The following is a 20,839-nucleotide window of genomic DNA, read 5'->3' as shown; positions in this document are numbered from 1 at the left end:
TAGGGTGTAGCTAATCAATTCCTGCCTGCTCCATGTTGTAAGGCAAGAGGGACAAGGAGAAAGCATACAGAAGAAGGCCATATTTATCCAAGAACGTCATTCATCTAACAATACAAGACTAGGTTATGGACACATCTGGATACTGACCCGTTATCTTGGCTGGAGCAGCTTTTATCCCTGAAGTGCTTAGCAAACATGCTACTTCATTCCTCCACAGTTTCTTTGTACTGTGCAATTAAATGTATAATTTAATTATGGGATGCCACAAACCCAAATATGGTTTTCATGTCGGATTTGAAGGCAAAGCATACTTTGCCCAGTTAGGCTATAAGACAACTGATCAAAGAAATAGGTAGGAAACGCAAAGAAGGATGTGAGCCTAAGGACAGCCAAGCTAGGCATCACTTTACATGTGGACCAACCAGATAGTTCTGTAACTTTTATTCTACAAATATATATACATTTGCACTTGCAATGAAGGTTGTGGATCCTTGGCTACAACCTCAACTGCTATCTGCAGCAAGGAATAGCTGGCCCTGACAAAGATTGGCAGATAGCAAATAATGAGACAATTCAATGATTCTTTTAAGATTCTGTGATTTATTTTTTTCCTTACCATGCTGAGTGAAAAGGTCACTGTGAACTATTTCAATCAAACAATATAGCTTCTGAATTGTGAGACGGCCCATTGGAACATTCAGTATAAAATCTGTGAATAGCTTGCTGGGGCGGGAGGGGGGAGAAACAAAAAGAAAATTAACAGAATGAAGGAGTTAACCATTTCAGTAAAATGTTTTTTAAATGTGAGAGTTTTGAAAAGCTTTTTTAAAAAAAACATTTTCCCGATATAAATATATTATTCCAAACTCCTCGTTAATTTGCAAGACTCAGCTCAAACTACAAAACACTTTTTGGTGCTCTTATATGGCTTCATGAGCTGGAAACTGGATACTTCACAAATCTCAGAATTTCTGCAATCATTTATTCTGGTAAGACAGTTCCTAAGATTGCTGCAGTATCAGTCTATTTTACTTGATTGAAAGGACAACTTCAGACTTAACTAAAAAGGTGTGATTAATCAAACCCTGCTTATTCACTTTGACTGCAATATCAAGACATACTTAGGTAAAAATTTGAAGATATGCCCAGCTTTAACCCTTCTAGCTTGCTTGGATTCTAAGGTTGTTACCATGGAATTTAAGGCAACAATACCAGCATTTCCTAAAAACAAACTGGAAGCTAGTATGTTAATATACAATAACAACCTCGAACTGTGGTCTAACATGACCCTAGACCCTCGCTTGTGTAAACAAGAATTCCATGGCAAACTTTTCTGACCTGGAGACCTCATCACTTACAAGGCATACAGTCTTCCTATCCAGTTATGTAGCAAAACAAACTAAGAACAACAGGCTGGTTATAGCTCTTCATTTCCCTTCTAATCTGACTGGAGTCTTATGCCCAGAAGGACTGAAACACCCTTCTCACCCAACACAACTGCCATACAGGAATTCCTGTTTTTAATCCCTTCTCCAACCCTGCCCCATAATCTCTTTGAAAGTCCAATGCAAATAAAGATTTCTGCAGGTCAACTGATTGATTCACATGAGGATCTTGGCTCCTGCCAGTATTTATGTCATAAAATGTATACAGCGCTTGATTGTAAATAAACAAATGACTCGAAGTAACATCATATGCTTGTCTACTCAGAAGTAAGACTCAGAGTTCACTGGGCCTTACTCCCAAGTAAGTGTGTAAGCTGCAACACACACTTGCATATGCATGGACACAGACACATTAAGGCCATAATCTTGCCTAGGAGTAAGGGCAAATGAAGTTAGTGGAAATTACTTCTGAGTAAGCAAGCATAGGACATCACCATAAAATAAATATTAATCTCACCAAGGGAATTATTTGTTTTTTTAGTTTAAAAAGCAAGCTTTGATGATTTTATCCACCCCACCCCGGTCCACTGTTTTGGAATCATTTACACACTCCATTTGGGGCTCTCCTAGTTCTACCCATCTATGGTTATAATGCCCACACAAATCAAATCAAATCAAATCAAATCAAATCAAATATAATATAATATACAACACAACACAAGTTAAATTCATAGAAGTCATTTAGACTTGCATATTGAAACAGTAAGAATTGTTAAACTTAATAGCAATATTAGAATCTGCTCTGAGATGTCCTTGATAAAGAAATAATTAAAATAAACTTCAGTACATTTGTACTGAAAAATATATGTATAATAGTGCAAAACCAATGCACATTTACTCAGAAGTCCTGCTGAGCTTAACAGGGTTTAGTCCCAAGTAAGCGTGCATATGAATAAAGTCTAAAATGTGGTACGTAACAAAAAAATTAAAGATTCTGTCGGCTCAACATTTTTAAAAATCTTTGACACTCATTGTATAATCTATAACCTATGAAGGTCAACAACATTTATCTGAAAAAATATGTATACTGAAAGTGAAATATGTTTGCTCCCTATGCCTTCAGGAACTGATTATAGTTAATCATTTTGGGTGCCAGATTTCTACTGCAGCAATAAAATACCAATCATATATAGTCTTTACACACATACAAAAACAAGTTAAAAAATTATATATCAAGGACTAAAAGCTAAAAGCATAGCAAACATTTTGACTCTTACCTAAGTTCTTTGGGGTCAAAAACAAGTTTCACATCATTCACAATGGTTGGCAAATATTTAAGTGCAGCTCCCTAAAATGGAAAAGAATAAATGTACAATTTAATGGTAAATGTAGTGACTGTTAGCTAAGCAATAAATGATTTGATTTGAAATGTAATGCTAAACTGAAATCATGTGCAACTCAATTTAATGTTGAATAAAATAAAAAATAAAAGCCAATATTACCACTAACATAAAAAACCTTACCTCTATAGCATTTTAATACTGCAAACTGCTTCATGATATCTCAATAACTTTTACAATAACCCTTTTATCTCTTACAAGCAGTGAGGCTCACAAAGATGGGAAACAATTATTTCGTTAATTGAGATCATGAGTGAAACAAAATTTGAACTGGGAACTTATTGGCTCTTACGTTCTCAAAGTTAGATCATTTCTCTTAATATATGAATCCACCAGATTTCCAGCCAAGCATTTAAAACAAAAGGCTAAAAATATGGAACTTGTTCCCAAAATGAAGAGTAACACTGTAATCAGCACACAGAGCCAGCAAATAGTGGCAACTGATCCATCCTCAAGTCCACTGTTTCTTTTGACTACAATTCAAATCAAGCGCCCTGCCAAACTTTTTCTATTATTATTATTAGGTGCCAAGGATTCAGCCTGGGACTTCTCTGAGCCATGGTCACTCTAGTACCCTTCTTTTCAGCAATGCTTTCACCCATCAGTCAATTTGCCAAGATCACTTTCTCCATTACCTTCTCTGTTGATCTCTGAACTAATATAAAGCAAGTAAAGTTTATGTGTAAGATTCCCAAACTGTCTCTTCTCTTTTACTCTCCTCTTCCACTATTCTCTTTCTTCCTCTTTCCATTTCTTTTAAGTCGATCTGCTAGTGTCCTATCTTCAGTTGTGCACATTCTGCCATCCTGGTTCCTATACTTCGAAAATGTCTCCTCCCATATATTTACAAGGCTACTACTTCCTTCAGGATAGGCCTTCCTGAACCTATGCCTTGACTCTATTTCCACACCTCACCATCCCTTATCCTTAAATACTCTTGTCAATCCCCATCTTCTTCCTTCTGTATCCTTTAGCATCCGTAGACTCAGTCTAAACCATCAGGAAAAATATTATACAACTTATTATAAAACACCTAACACACGTGTGACAGTAAATAAACATTATAAAAATAGATCTTTATGGTGTTTTGTACAGTGCTCTCATACTGCAACTATGGAACAAAGCAACCTTTTCTGCACCACTACCAGACAACCCCATATTTATCTCCTTTGCAACACGTCTGTGGAAAGAAGGGACTTGATCTAATGTATGCATTGTGGATGGCAAGTCAGGTTCCCTCAGAGTCTCATATGCAGTTGAGACTCTCTATAACTTCACAGAACCCAATATTTGGCATTCATAATATTGACAGCTAAGGAAGGCTCTATTTTTGCTCTATTATTACTGCACAAGATGTGGCTCTCCTTTTATATTTACTCTTCAGCTTCCTTTGTGATCTTTCTTGATCTTTTAGCAGTACAATCTTGTACCCTTCTATATTCTGCAGTGTGTGTTGGGTGCAATGTAACTTTACCAGTAAGAGACAGTCATCTTGGTCAGCTTGATCTATATTTTGCTTGCATGTTGAGGTCCAATGTGGGTTACGCTAACTTGTGTTTTCTTTTGTCTGAGATGGAGCCTAGGTCTAAATATATTTAATATACCCATATTATACCTATATCTCCATGGCAGGAAACAGTGCCCCACCAGAGCCAAGGCAGCCATGTCTAGAGTAACTTAATCATTCTCTAAGTTTTTGTTATCCATTAACCATCAAATTTATAATTGTCTTTCTGACTAAAAATATATCTGTGGATGGTGATTAATATGAACTACTTTAGGGTAAAGTTCAGGGTACATTATTCAGTATAATTATTTTAATTAAATCCATTAGCATATCTTTATATAAGATAAGAGCTATCAATGATACAAAATAAGCTTTTCACTGAATAATGCATGAAGTAATTATTAATTTACATATTTCTCTAGATGATGCCTGTTAAACTGATTTTAGTTAGCAAAGAATGAAAAAAATTCACACAACCCATAAATATAGCTGATCTCCCTCCACTGATGGAGAAGCATTCTGGTTTTTTCGCAGCACAACTAAACACGCCTTGATCCACCATGTTTGTGTTTCCTCTAAATAACTCTTTTACATTATAAAGAATGTATGTCATCTGATTGCAAATATGTCTATTAGATGTACAGTAAGTAATTGCTCAACCTACTCTATGACAACCTAAGCCAATGAATGTTTATTTAAAATTCAACGATAAGTAAAAAGGCTTACTACTCAACTACATTTTAGGTTAACATTCAGAATGAATATGTCCATTGCTCTTGGTTGCTTAATCTTCTAAGAGTCACTTCAGACATTAGTTTAAGTCCCAAAATCTTAAGAACTATTTTCTGTGTTAAGTCTTCTGCGAAGTGCTGTGATAATTTTCCAAAATATTGTTACATGCATTCCAAGGAATAAAATGTTTCAGGGTGTTCAGCACATCTCTTGGTTTCCTTGAAGTAAAGGTCACTGGAAACTTATGGAGCTTCTGTGATATAAGGTTTATTTTTATATATTCCATGTTAGCGTAAGAAGAAAGATTTGCAGCATTAACACTGCAATAGATCCTGCTGCTCCACTCAATATGATAAGAGAACCACCAAGGCCATAGCTTTGAGCAAGTCAGATCTCAAGTTCTAAGTGCTAGACCTCTAGATCATGGGTAGGCAAACTAAGGCCCGGGGGCCAGATCTGGCCCAATCGCCTTCTAAATCTGCCCCGCGGATGGTCCAGGAATCAACGTGTTTTTACATGAGTAGAATGTGTGCTTTTATTTAAAATGCATCTCTGGGTTATTTGTGTGGCATAGGAATTCGTTCATTTCTTTTTTCAAAATATAGTCCGGCCCCCCACAAGGTCTGAGGGACAGTGGACTGGCCTCCTGCTGAAAAAGTTTGCTGACCCCTGCTCTAAATGATACCACCTCCAACCAAGGCAAGGGAAAGGAAGACATGCCCCAGCCCTGCCACCATATTCAGCTGTCTGGCGTCTATGCCAACGCTTTGCATCACTGAAGGCCCATGCTATCTACTTAACAAAAGCAAATGAAGATAGAGATAGACAGACAGACAGACAGACAGACAGACAGACAGACAGACAGATAGATAGACAGACCCTCCTCTTCTGCAGATTCAAGAATTACAACTATTAAATCAAAGTGCTGGAAGGTAATCCCAGAAGGCATCCAGCACAACCTCAATGCTATAACAACATGACATTTAGGTCACTAAATTTATGAAGTTTAAGAATTTAAGAACATCTGAAAGTGATCTAAATGCAAGTATAGCTTATTTTTTTATTATAAATGATAAAAGAGGGTGCTTAAGAGGCTGTGGCTGCATTTGGGTGAATAATAAAGCAATTTATCATTACAACAGGGATGGGAAATCTTTGGCCCTCCATGTGTTTATTGGACTTCCAAGCCCCATCAGGCACAGTCAGCAAAATGGCAAGCTGCAGTTAGTCAAAAGCAGAAGTGAAAGCTTCCAGACTCCTTGTGACTGAACCAGATGAGGGAGGAGCACAAAGCCCATTTAGGCTTATTTCTGTAGTGAAAAGCCACAGCTTATCATTACATCTGGATGAGGTATATGCATTCATTCAGGGTGGCTTGTCTGTCAATATTTTCACCAATATATTCATTCCTGATGACTGACCAGGCCAAGGGGAGTTCAACTCTAATGCTACCTCATAATGCAAATAGGTTTTGTTTTTGGCCTAAGTAACATCGGCTGAGAGTTTCACGTCAAACTGTGGTTGTTTCCAGGTTAGATTGAATGTATGCTCCATTGGTGGTATGAAAGTAAGGCTTTTTAAATGGGTAAAAAATTGCTGTGTCAAAGCTGAACTAGCTGCTTAGAGAACATCCCACGTATTTCCTTATTTATATATTCACTTTACTTATGTATATTGGGTATTATTAGGCTCTACAATAGATTATTTGGAGGGAGTGGGGGCTACACTATATCAAGGAAATATAAAAAGCCATTAGAAGCAAACATTTTCAATTAAGGAATGGTATAGGTTCCAGGACAACAGCAATTTCCCAAGAGGGAATCCAGACCTTGAAAATCTGTACTTTAGCATCAGGGGGTGAAACATCAGCAAAATATTACCTGACTCCTCTGTAAACAATTTTAAAATCAGAAGAGTTTCTAATATTGTATTTGGGGGGGGGGATCATGGTTCAGAGGAAAAGAAAAAACCCCCACTGTACATCTCACAAGCCTTTGGGCATATTTAAAGTAGGCATTTGGGTTACAGCCACAGAATTCTGCATGGAAAGGTACAATATAAAACAAACTGATATGGATTTCATTTTAACTGATGGCCTGGGTTTAAGTCTTTTATTTTTTATATAATGTATATAGCCTATTTCTTTAGATATATCTGGTCATTAAAATAAAAGAATAGTACTGCTGGGTTGTGTTGTAGTTTCCTATTTAATCACTGTTTCAGTGCGTCTGAAATAAAGGGAAATCTGGCAAAATAAGCTCTGACCAGAGTACAGACAGTATTTCTCATCTTGTTAAAATTGTAATATAGTTAGAAAAGGGAAAGGAAAGAGAGTGACTCTAAACTGGTTTAATCAGAAAGCCAGCTAATATTATGAAAGGTCAATACTAATTCTTATGAAAGCTAAGCAGAAAATGCAACCTCTTACTTGGTTTGCACGCTGTAGCTGAAATGAAGCCCCGCATGATTAGTGGCATCATTACTATCTTGGCTATTCCCAGATGCTGATATACATGAGCACAGGAATATTAATTTCAGATGACAATCATCAGATACCAATGCAACATCAGGAACAATTACAGACAATTAAGCAGTTTGTTAACTTCTTAAATTAACGTTTTTAATTAGAATTACTAACATATTTGCACAGCACAGAGCCAAAGTTTGTGCCCCTGTTCCCATGATAACAAAAATGACAGAGTTTAATCAACCTAAGGATGGCATGTATTGCCATTATCACCAGGCAAATAAATGAAAGTTTGGTCCTCCATCATTCCTAGGTATCATGCTTAGACCCTATGAAATTCCTGTTCTGCTTTATAGGAAACGTAACAGGGAGGGTCTGCCAATGCATTGAAATTTTTAGAATCCAAAAAATATTATGATTTTTAAAAATGGATTGTGGAATTTGTGAGCTTGGACCTCTCACGCCAAAAGTCTGGTGAAATCACACCAATGTCATGTTTGGCCAACCATCTTGATTCAAAATCATGCCTGGCATCCAAACATCAATGAAGAGCTTAACCTCAACTTCAGGTACCCCCGTGCCAAGTTTGGCAAGGCAGAGGAAGCTATGTCAGAATTCAGGCAGAGTCACATCAAAGTGACGTTTTGGTCCACCATCTTGATTCAAAATGTGTCTGGCATCCACATGGTGATGAAGTCTGCCACACTCACCTCTGGAACCTTCATGCTGAGTTTGGTGAAGAAAACTCAATAGGCAGCCAAAGCTATGCTATAAAATGGGAGAAGTCACTCCAAAGTAATTTTCTGATCTGCCATCTTGATTAAAAATGGTGGTCAGTGTCCAAACATCAACCAACACCGCCCCCCCCCCCACCGTGGGAACTTTTGTACCAAATTTGGCAACAATATCTTTAGAATTATTCAAACACATGGAAAACGAACAAATGGGTGAACGCATAAACCAATTTTCAAAATATATAGTAAATTAAAAGGTTTTGTTTGCCTTATTATATGCTACTCCCTAAAGAAATGAGGGATTTCAAGACTCAAGGGGGCAAAGCTTATAAATGTAGTATACATAAAAAGCAACAAATTAGAGAAGTTTCACTTTTTCTTTTTTAGCTGATGGCAACTTTATTTCAGTTTTGTCTTGGCAGAGATAAATTTTTATCATCATCATTAAAATACTTCTACAGAAGTGTAGCCAGCCAGCCAGCCAACCAATCAATTTCCAGTCCTTGTTTTTCAACTCCAAGTAACTAACTGCTCTAATATGGACTCCTAACCCTGAGTTAGCTCTCAGGGATGCATTAACCTTTACTGCTTAAATATAAACTAATTTTTTTCCCTGTGGCTAGAGTGAATGGGATTATGAAGGTAGACTTCCATCAGGTGAATAGATGTCAGGAAGTCTCCCAGGCAGAGAGCTACTCTGGTAGATAACTGGGCTTCCATTCTGAAGCTGTGCTAAGTGATGAACTGGTTGAGGTATTTTAGGTCCAGTAAGGAACCTCCCAGTTTGGCAATTGTCAAGAATCTTTAATAATATCTAGAGAAGCATTCTGCAAGAATGGCCAACAAATGACATACAGTATCTCCTGATAATCCTCATTATTATTATTTTGCGGGGGAGGGGGTAATCTACCAAGACCACAGAAGGAAGGATGATTGGGCAGGGAAGCTAACTCTAGATGTAAACCCTCCCTGAGGGTGTCCAGTACGCAGCTGTCCGATGTTAAGAGTGGCACCTCTCTGAATACTAGATAAGGCAGCCTCTCACAAGCAATAGCCTGTTCCCGTCTGCTCATGATTATCCTGTGGATGACTGCTATTGACTGCTTGCTCATATTGAGACAAGCCAGATGTTGGAAAACCGTTGATGGGCTGAACATTGATTCTATGTATAACAGAGTATGGTCAACAGCATTGGCTGAGAAACTAACATGCCAGGTGAAAGCAGCAAAGGGCAAAAACATATTCCTTTGATAACATATGGCAAATGTTTATTGAATACATAAATTGTTAAGACTGTGGCAGAAATCCTCCCAGTACTCATGGGAAAATGTGGCGTGATCTCTTAAGAGTAATCAAATGAAACTTTAACAAATGGCATGATAAAAGTCTGTAATTTTATTAGGACAAGTTACTTGTTGCTTACTGTTGTAACAATTGTTTTCTCAAAATTTATCTTCTGTACCATGAAAATAAAGAAAACCAGTGTTAAAAAAAAAAGAATGAAATGGTGCGAGGCTATCTAGTCATTTAAATAGTTCTCAAATCCTATTTCCCCTTCTGTTATGTGAAGACAACATGCTCACCATGGAACATTTTCTGTATCTTTCAAGGCATCCTATATATTGTGGCAGAAGCTCAACCACCGTAAAGTTAATTATTCTTTAATGAAAATGACACAGTTCGCAAGCAGAGTTATTATAGGAAACAAATTTCTCATTTATTTAAATGACTAACTACCCTGTAACAGAATATGGAAAGGTATTTTCTAGGCTGATCTAAATTAATAGAACTATAATTTCACAAATCGCCAATTGCTCAAAGATCACCACAGTGTGGGGACCTAGATAAGTGAAGAGAGACTGCAACACAGAAGGAGGTGTGTTTGTGTGTGTGTGTGTGTGTGTGTGTGTGAGAGAGAGAGAGAGAGAGAGAGAGAGAGAGAGAGAGAGAGAGAGGGAGGGAGGGAGGGAGGGAGGAAGGAAGGGAGGGAGGGAGAGATGGTTATTTTTTATTGTGGAAAGATTTAATTATTTGTGCAACTTGTTTAGAGCGTCTTTTGTGGCTAAGGAGTAGGGTATGATTTTTTTAAAAAATACAATGAAATTATTAACTATTAATAAGCAAATGTGAATAAGGGTTGGTGTTGGGATTTTTTTGCTAAGGTGCTAAAGGGGTGGGGGGTGGCCACAACAGATGCATCTACCTCTGTGCAAAACACACTGCACAGCAAAACCAAACCTATACCACTGCAATATCAGAAAGTCTATTGCTGTACTCCATATTCCGCTATTAATGTTCTACTGATGTATCTTTTTCTAGCTTCAAGAAAGGAACTTAAACAAGGCTTCAAAAGGACATTCCACAATACAAAATTCTACTTTAGCACACAGATTCTCAACATAATTTTGCAGAACAAGGAATTGAAGCCTCTCATAATATGCATACTTCTAAAGATTTTTCAATGGCTTTGGTAAAGACACACTGGCTGCCATTTACACATTACTAAAACACAGTTGAGCATAGTGTGCATGAACTAGAATAAACCTAGGCAGGAGCAAGAAACTGATTGGAAGCCAATTACATTCCTGAGGAGTTTTCCTCCTGTCTCATCATCAGGATGAAACCTAAGCCTAACCCAATAGCCCAGCGGTGCCCTCCTGAAATCAGCTGCCTAAACTATACATTATGCTAAATTTTTAGTCTGATTTTTTTCCTTTTATTAATTAAATCCATGGGAAGTCCTGCTTCTGATCAGGACAGTCCAGGGAGGGAGATTAATCCTTTCCAATCTCCAACTGCAGTTCTGACAACCCCCTATTTACATGGCTGTGAGGTTTGAGGGATGATGAGGTCCCACGGACATGACATGAAAATACATTCAATACCTTAAGCCTCTGAAAAAGATATTAGTGCTAATTATTATTTGTATACAGTGGTATCTCGGGTTAAGAACTTAATTCGTTCCAGAGGTCTGTTCTTAACCTGAAACTGTTCTTAACCTGAAGCACCACTTTAGCTAATGGGGCCTCCCGCTGCTGCCGCACCGCCACACGATTTCTGTTCTCATCCTGAAGCAAAGTTCTTAACCCGAGGTACTATTTCTGGTTTAACGGAGTCTGTAACCTGAAGCGTCTGTAACCTGAAGTGTATGTAACCCGACGTACCACTGTATTAAAATCAAAATAATGAATCTCAAACGCACTTAGTACACAATATTAAAAACCTTGTTATTCTTCGTTTCCAAATCATACCTTTACTATAACAGTCTGCTCAGAGGCACTGCTCATCATTTCATTGATAGACTTAAACAGCTGAAGTAAAGATTCCCTAAAATCAGCTTCGCCTTTGTTTTCATAAAGTCTGAAAAACAATATCATCATCATCATCATCATCATCATCATCTAAAAGGCCAACATGGTGCCTCCAAATTTTGTTGGAGTACAACTTTAATATTGGGTTTAATGGAAGTTGAGGTCCAATAGCAACTAGAGAGCACCACATTTGCTACCGCTAATATTTAGAAACAGTACAAAGCACAATAAATGCAAACTTACCTTATCCTAAAATAACACTGACTAAGCATTTTCCTTATAGCTAAGAGATAATCTTAACTCTATGTCAGAGTCAATGTTACCTAAGCATCAGTATGATCAAATAGGATAGGGAGTTGAAGAATGATCTGTTACTGCATCATTAAAATTTGGAGATTTTGCCTACTTATTGAGACAAACTGCATATTATCTTACCAGAATCATCAAATGAATTAATTATCAGTCAGCAGGAGAGAAAAAATCTGAACACAGCGTAATAATGGTCAACATGCATTTAATCAGAAATACGGCAATATTTTCAGTATACCCAAAATAATAATATGCCTCACCTTATCTAATATTAATAAGAGAAGAATTAAATAATTTGAAACCTATAATAATAAGAGAAGCTACTATACGTACTGGTTGAACAAAATTCTTGACCGTACAATAAATTTGAAGATGTATTCCAAAGATTTCATAGCTTTGAATAGTTGATCGGTGACAGCAGCATTATCCACATAGGTTCTTAAAACTTTTGTCAGTTTTCTATACGAGGAGATAAAAAGAAGTAGGTTCTGAAAAATGAAAATTATTTACTGGCATGCAACAGTCACAATCAAGTATACCATGGCAATGGTTCAAAGAACTCTTCTGCACCATGACAGCAAAGAGTAAACTGGATGCATAATTTGTATGGTTCAGTCCATAGAGAAAAATGTGATCTGATGGTGGTTGGGGGACCCATGAAAAAATTATGCAATTTCATAAGGATCTCTCGCACTCCTGAGGCACCCAACTTTCCCCCCTCCTGTCTACTCCTAGTTTCTCCATTTTCTCCTTCTCACTTTGTCAGGCCTCTCACCTTCCCCCCCCCCCTTCCCTTTGAAAGATGGCTTTCCATTCAACTGCTGTGGTGCTACTCCCAAGCCTTGAAAAGCACCTAGAGCTGAAAGAGGAAATAGATCTTCCAACTTCCTCCATCTCTATTGACTTTAAGGGGGAGGAAGGTAACCACATTCACCACCTAATGAAGAAGGGAGCAATGAAGGAGGGAAGGCTCAAGAGCCTTTGTGAAAACCAGGTGAAGTCCCAAAGGTCACAACTGCGCACATGAGCACTGCACTGGTGACCCCCTTAGTGTGACCTGAGAATGCAGCCATGAAGATTGCTGGGCTTGACTTCTTTAGTGGGGCCTGCATTTGAAACAGTCTCTTTTCACTGCATTTATTTTTTATTGTGGATTTTGTGGGGTTTTTTATCTTGTATTTTTACGTTGTGAACCCACCCTAAGATCTATGGGTTGAAGGGCAGTATAAAAATTTAATAAATAAATATTCATTTTGCAGCCCTTTGCCCAATAAATAAAGGTGTTGCAGGTATCCTAAGTCAATTAATTTACAATGGCATTACTGAAAATTAAGATTTGATTGGTAACACTATTCTGTTAGCAGATTCCACTGTATGTATCGTCCATAAGGATGCCATTAATACTGACAAAATCTTCCAAATGCAAACTAGCAATTATTCCTAATGGATTTATATGTTTAGTTATAAAATTTTAAAAAATAAATAGCTCTTTCCCAATAATAGCTGTGAGTAAAATCCAATGCTACACAAGGCAAATAAAAGATCTCCCTTACTTCCTGCATCCTCCTGAACCCCTCCCCCATCTGCTCCAAAGCACCACTCCCACAACCCACAGATTTTGGGGGTGCATCCAGGACTGCAAGGAAAAAACAATAAGTCCTTTACACAAGTGGACATCTCTTGTGCAAATGGGATGCCACAACTGGATATCCCTCAGTGACAAAAATTAAGCAGGTATTGCAATCAGTCATATGTGTGCTTTTTATTTATCTACCTATCTATCTTTCAATGAACAGGCTTGTTTTATTTGTGGGCATTTCCCTCACAACTAATCATTCAACGCAGTAATATTATATTAAAGCTACATAAACACACATAAGTCTCAACATTATTAGCACCATTCAGGACAAGCATTAACTGATGTATTTAAGTGAAAAATGAACACTACAGAATGTTACACAAGTTGTGTGTGCATTAAACAAATAGCCCTTTCCTGTCACAAGAGCTTGTGACAGTTAACATTCTTAAAAATTAGTTATTTTAATTTATTGTATCTATTACTTTTAACTGTTCAATAACTCCAGACTATAAACTGCTGACCCCAAATATAGAATCAGAAATGCTACAGCTCAGGTTTTGGTGGACATTCAGGGGAAGAAAAGTGTGTGAGAAAAGTGTCGTGATACCAGTTTTTAATATTGCCACAATTATAATCTCATTTTACTCCAACTAATTCCCATTTATAAATATGAACTGCATTTTAACGCCTCTGAAAGGGAGGAAATGGGTAACTCCAACCATTACCGAGATTGACCTGACATACATAACTCAATCTTTACACTCTGAAAGTAACCATAGGAGTAAGATGGCACATCTCTACCAATAGCCCTGGGATATCATTTGGGCTGGGATACACCATACATTTTAAGCCCATCCCCAAAAAACGAATCCTGGAAACTGTAGTTTACCACCACAGAGCTATAATTCCTAGCACCCTTAACAAGCTACAGGTCCAATGATTCTTTAGAAGGGAGGGTAACATGCTTTAAATGTATGGCAAGTATCCAGCCTTGAACTTCAAGAGCTGATAAGCCTAAACACTCCACCAAGCTAACATAACCAGACATCACAACTGTAGCTTTTAAACATTCTGAAGCTTTCAACACATATTACTTGGTCAAAAAAGAAGAAGAATTAAAAGCTTACGTGTAGGCCAAAGTAGCGCTGAAATGTTTCTTAATGTAGGTTTCTAAAACAGGGTTAAAATGCTGGAACTTCCGGTCAGCAATTAGTCCAATGATAAATACCTGTTCAGTTTGAAAAGACACTCCATTATCATGAGAATATAGTATTCTGAATGTTTACATTTTTAATGGAAACAGATAGTTAGAAGGGACCTCCAAAGTGCCAGGTATACTTGTGAGGGGGATTTAATCTTCATACATTCGATTTCAAAGAAGGAGGGCAGAGTGCAATTTTGAGCAGGCACTTAAAATTGTCACTTGAGCCAAACAGAGGCCTTCAGAAGGTGAACTCAAATGCTGAAGAGGTAGCTTTTAAAAGAGGCCTCGCTCTCTTCACCGCTGATGAACCGAAACTGGATATTTTGAATTTTCTACGGAATTGTTTAGGTTTGCTTGCTTTATCATCGTTAGATATTCACTTTTAATTCTTTACCTCTTTAAATGAAGGCATTCTGGCTCAGAAAGTCTAACTTTGGACACAGTGACATAAACTTTTCCACTATCAGGGATCTGGAAATTGTACATATTATTTCCCAGGTGCCCAGCGGGCAATTTTTTATATTCAGAATACTATACAAAGGCGATTTAAGTTCCCTACATTGGCATGACACACTAGCATGTGACACCCAATATTACCTGGGGAATAAAAGAATAGAAATGCCTTTTTAAAAGAACATTTTCTGTGAGATATTCAAATAGATCTCTCTTGCACTAAAGCTAAAACCATTTCTCTGTGTGGAGAAATGCTGTGTGTGTGTGTGTGTGTGTGTGTGTGTGTGTGTGTAATTATGACTGTGTTTAATAAGAATATATATTCTGGGACCCCCAGACTGCAAGGAGGCCTTGTATCATGAAAGCCTATTCAGCAGAGGTTGTTGGGTGACAAGTTCTGACGGAAGGGAGAAAGGCAAATTTCACACTCACTTCCTGGAGGTTTGAGTCACTTGGATGGTTATTGGTCTGTGGGGGGTCAAGAGTCAGGGAACGCAGAACTCCGTTGGAGAGAGCTGAGATGTGGAAGTAAAATGGCTTGAGGGAAAATTGCCTTGAGGTAAAAGCCCTAGAAACTGCCAACAATCATCTATGAATGCTCTATATCTGTATCCATTTCCCCATATGCATATAAAATTCACCTAAAAAAACTAGTTTAAGACACAGGTACTTGTGGTGGTGGCAAGTGAGGCTGAGGTTGCAGGGATTCCTGTCAGGATGAAAGACTTCCAGAACCAACCACAGCTTCTTGCAATTAGTGGATATATACTTTTGTTAGGAACAAAATGGGAAAATGTTTTCTTGTTGGGGTGATATTTCAGGAGAGCAGCTACCTGTACTCCAGTTCACATAGAAATATGCTTTAGGAGCATGTAACATTCCCTGCCAGGTCACTAGCGTGACACACCGCCACCTGTTATTAACAATTAAATGAAATTATTTAATTTGGTGTGCATGCCAAAGGGTGTGACTTTCCTGTGTTGATAACAGTGAGAATTCTGACATATAAAAAGGAAAATAATAACAACAAATATTCTTACTGCCTTTTTGTTGTTCTTGGGTTGTTGTTTTTGTAATATAACCTTAATGTATCTGTCAGGGAACTGCCATCGGAGCCAAGAGTGGAGGTAAGGCTCCCCAACGATGTGGGAGAAGGGACCAGCAGAGGGAGAGAGAACACTTCCCTTGGAGAAGGAAATCAGCGTGACACTTGGGAGAAAGGGGAGCAGGGAAGAACTTCGGAGAGAGGGCTCCAGGACTCTTCCACAGAGACCAGCGAGGAGAGTCCAGGACCTCCGCTGGCCACGCCCACTCTGCGTAGAAGACTTCCGCGCAGGGAGTCTAGGCGGAGACTTGGTGTCAAGGAGTTTTTATGTTGGAAGAAGTTCAGGAAACGCCCACTGACGGATTCTGCCAGTGACTGACACAGCCACGGAGTAAGGGCTGTCCAGCCAGGGAAAGGTTTAGCCAGGGAACGTTGCCTAGAGCATCAGCACCCTCTACGCACAAGCAACCCCCAATTCCCTTTACAGTATCCAAGAGCTATCTTTTGAACCTTTGCTAATATTGCACTCCTGCTCTGAAGTGAAATCTGAAAAGACCCCCCCCCCCGTTCTACCTGCAAGATTCCTTTATCTGAGAAAAAAATCAGCTACCTCTATCTACAATGTTCCTGCTTTGATTTCACCTCTAGATTGAGGGGCTGCTCACACACGGCCATTTTGTACACGGCCAATTTATCTTTGTCATCACATTGAACCATACATCCTCAAAATTCGTTCCCTTGTATCACCTTCTGCTCCATACTATCACAGAATCCTACAACACCTTCAGATTTAAGAGCTATACTAGCACAAGATATTATGAGCTCAAGCATCAGCGTGCCTCTTATGTAACATCCGAATGTATCATAGTAGTTCTCAAATCCAGAGGTAAAAACTGAGGGCCAAAGATTATGAAGACCCACCGGCAAATGATGTGTGAAATGTTAGATAAGGTTAAACTCCTTCTTTATCCCAGCACCACAGCGCTGATAAACCCCATCCCACAGGAATTGATATTTTGCCCTTTTAAGAGGAACTCATTTTTTTTATTTAAGCTAAAATTCTGTTTTTACAATACAGAATGTCAGAAAACAAATGGGAAAAGAAACAAGTTGGTCCCTGTGAAGTACATGGGGTATTTTACTCAGCCATCCAAACTCAGTTCTCTTCCAGTTCTAGATATGAAATTACAATTATTTAATTAGTCCATCAAAATTCATTTAAACATAGATTTCCAATCACTTTGGGGAAATAGCAGTATAAATACCCAAAGACGTTATTTTTACCAGCCAAAAACATCATTGGTCACCCAAAGGCTAAGGAGCTGCCAAAATGAAGAGGCCCTACATGGAAACCATGTGAAGCTCTATATTAGCTGCTCTGCTATTTCCAGGGGATAATAACATGAATAAATTAAATTAAAATCTATAAATTACCAAGGCATCAAACACCAGAGTGTCAAATGTTTCACTCTCAGAATTCTCCATCATTATGTTGAAGAGCGCATCTAGTGTGTCTTGGAGAAACTGCAAAGAAATATTAAAATTTCTATTTTAACAAAATACAGGTATACAAAATACTATGTAATAGTATAAAATACTATATAATAGTATATTATTATATACTATATAATAGTATAAAACTGGGGTAACCAACCTGGTGTCTTCCAGAAGTAGTGAGATTACACATCCGACATCCCTGACCATGCTAAGTGGGGCTTGAGTATTGTTTACGGGGGTTTGTTGGGGGATGTTTCTTGCTGTTATTAATTTCTTGTGTGGGCTTTGCTAGTATAAAAGATACTTTACATATGCATATGCATACCCATGCCTATCTAATCTGCCCAAACACTGCTCTCTCATGTTATTTTACTATGGTAAGTTATCAACAGCTTGACCAAACCTTGGCAAAAACCCTATGCATCACTACATGCAATTAGGTTTTATCTGAGTTGGTGTGCGCATAAATCAATGCACAATTTCTGTTACCTATCAGCATGAGCCAGACTTAAAACTTCCAAGAACATTCTCTGAAATGCATTTTTCCTCTTCAATATCAAGTGGAGGTAAATAATCAATTTTATCAACAAATAATGAGCAGGTTGTTTCACTTAGTAAAAACCATAAAGCACTTTTACAGAATCACCCTATTATCATATATGTAAAAAAAATGTATACATTTAAAAGTAATACTGCACGACGGTAGCTATATTAGATATAGAAACAAGAGTTAAATATGCTTTCAAGTCAATATATCAGCCAAACAGCTGCTGGAAAATGGATTTGTTACCTTAACCACTTCACCTCCATCAACCTTCATCAGTTGTCTCAGATTCTGTTGCAGAAGGTTTGTGTTCGATCGCCACTTCAGCAGCCCCAGCAAGTCCACTAAGAGTAAACAACATAGAAACAACCAGAAAAAGGCAAATCTGTTAGCTCAAATGCCAATAGAATACAATGCAGAGATGGAAACAACTGCAAGTAAACAATATTTTTGTGTGGCAGCACAAAAACTTTAGAACTCCCTGCCTCTTGACACCAGGCAGGCGCCCTTACTGTATTCTTTTCAGCATCTGCTTAAAACATATTTGTTTCAGCAAGCCTAACCAGACATACAGAAGTAAAATGCATTTTGTTTCCTTTTAGCTAGCATAGTTCTTAATCTTTTTTATTTTTAATACCAGTTTTATAGATAATTTTAACGTTTTATTTTATATTGTAAACTACTTAGGTGTTTTTGTTGTGTTTACAGCCAAGTGGTATATATATAAATAAATAAACAACTCAGGCTGCAATCCTATACACTTTTTTATCTGGGAGTAAGTATTATTGAACTCAAAAGGACTTCTAAGGTAACACTACTAATCTTTTTTAAAATCAGCAAATTTGCCCAGCGTAATTTGGACAGACATAAATATAAAAATTTTGTGATAAATAAGAAAGCTAACTACATGGACAGAATATTGCATGGCACTCTGTCTCTTCCAGAGTAGAAGGGAGCATTAAATCTTGTTATTTCCTCCATGTATTCCAAAATGGTATATAGTCCAACAACACACTGGTAAAATCTGAAGGGCAAGTAAGTAGACAGTGTGAGAAATTTCCTTATAAATCAGCAATGGGGTGCCTTTGGCCTTCCAGTTGTTGAACAGCTCCCAGGTGAGGGATTATAGGAATTTAAGCCAACTTCTGGAGGGCTATAGGTTTCTACTCCCCAAAATAGGCACCTCAAGAGATGGTGGTAAGCATTTGGACTTTTACCATGATTTACCCAACAAACATGATCCTGTCATTCAAACATCACTAATGCAGTATTAGAATTATGTCAGGGAAGGGCAGTGTCTGTAATCTTATGAATCCAGCTATACAGTTCTAAACATACTGGTAATGTCTGAAAGGATTGCAGGTCAACTGGTAGAACAATGGATTATGATCCATATTTAAAATACAATGCTGCCCCATGAACCTCTATTTTAAAGTCAGTACACTCCTTTATGGCATGAAAAGATAGGATTAGTCTTTGATTTTTGTTGTTCTGCCAGGATGAAGAAAGCATAGGGGCTGCAAATGAAATATTAGGGAGGCTTTCTACTAATCGGCATGGGATGCCCTGAAACATTTGACTTTTAAAATTAATTAGGAAGAGAAACATTAGGTTGAAAAAGAAACTTTTTAGACCATTGCCATATAAAAACAAATTCAACATGTTGAGCTTCTCAAGATCCTACCACAATTAGCTGAATATATACAAAAACGTGTCTGCAAAAATGTGCTTAGGACTCAGCACTTATGCAGTATACAATCCAGTGCAAACATACATCCAGATCAACTGACATATGGAATGTATAACAGCTCAATTTCAAAGATGCTAAAAGTAACCATAAAACCTCATTTAACATACTGAATAAACTTGACAGAAAGAATACAGGAGAACTTCAAAAATGAAGAAATTACTCTCCAAAGTCAATTATGGTTTTGTCTACCAATAAAGGCAGCATCAACACAGACTTATTGTCAGCTTTAACACATGAATTACAAATGTAAGCATTTGTTTAAATATTGAAAATGCTTTAAGATTTACCATTGCCTCAACAATGCATGAAAATCATTGTGGAGCTGAACACTGCAAAATAACACTGCAAAATAACAAAAGCTTTTCCTTAAATGTCACATATGTCAATCAGATCCAAAAAACATGAGGCAGTTGCCAAAAATGGCAGTCAGATGTCAGATTTCCATCTCACCAAGAATAACAATTTATCCAGTGTCCAGATATCATTACCTGTGCATTTCTTCAACCCAGCTCAACAGTAACACCACCTATATTCATTCCTTAATTTTCTAATACAATTTTTAACAGAACTGTTTATCTAGAAGCTGGTCATCAAAGGTTCTTATTTGCTTTCCTGAACAGCAGTTCCCTATCTACTCCAACCCCTGCATTACAAGCTGTTGGGAGCACTTCTTTATTCCTTTTCCTAAATTCATAACCATATCCTGAAGCAAGAGTATTGCTTCTAACAAAGGTCCCAGTGAACATCTAAAGGGAAAAAAGGGGGGAAGGAGATAACAAAATAATAAATGTGATTAAAAAACATTTATGGGAATAATTATTCTAGAACAGGCACATCATCCACATGCAGAGCAATTAACATGGGACTCAGCAAAGCTGTTTCTCAGAGAAATGCAGAATGATGGGTCCATGAACATGCCCCC

At 37.7% G+C, this 20,839-nt stretch overlaps 1 protein-coding gene across 2 annotated transcripts in view; it reads right to left on the bottom strand.

Moving 5' to 3' along the window:
- DOCK1 (dedicator of cytokinesis 1) overlaps positions 1-20,839 on the bottom strand; it is a 352,450-nt gene that overhangs the window by 252,639 nt on the left and 78,972 nt on the right. For both annotated transcript variants that reach the window (XM_081192827.1, XM_081192828.1), the window contains exons 19-25: positions 18,414-18,511; positions 17,561-17,650; positions 14,552-14,652; positions 12,179-12,304; positions 11,477-11,585; positions 2,663-2,733; positions 617-723 (exon numbers count right to left, since the gene is read on the bottom strand). In XM_081192827.1, the coding sequence (XP_081048953.1) occupies positions 617-723; positions 2,663-2,733; positions 11,477-11,585; positions 12,179-12,304; positions 14,552-14,652; positions 17,561-17,650; positions 18,414-18,511 (702 nt within the window). The remainder of the gene's footprint in view (positions 1-616; positions 724-2,662; positions 2,734-11,476; positions 11,586-12,178; positions 12,305-14,551; positions 14,653-17,560; positions 17,651-18,413; positions 18,512-20,839) is intronic.

The sequence above is a fragment of the Podarcis bocagei genome (genome assembly GCF_964188305.1).
Source record: "Podarcis bocagei genome assembly, chromosome: 4".
Classification (NCBI taxonomy): Eukaryota; Metazoa; Chordata; class Lepidosauria; order Squamata; family Lacertidae; genus Podarcis; species Podarcis bocagei.
This window is presented reverse-complemented; position numbering and strand designations above follow the sequence as displayed.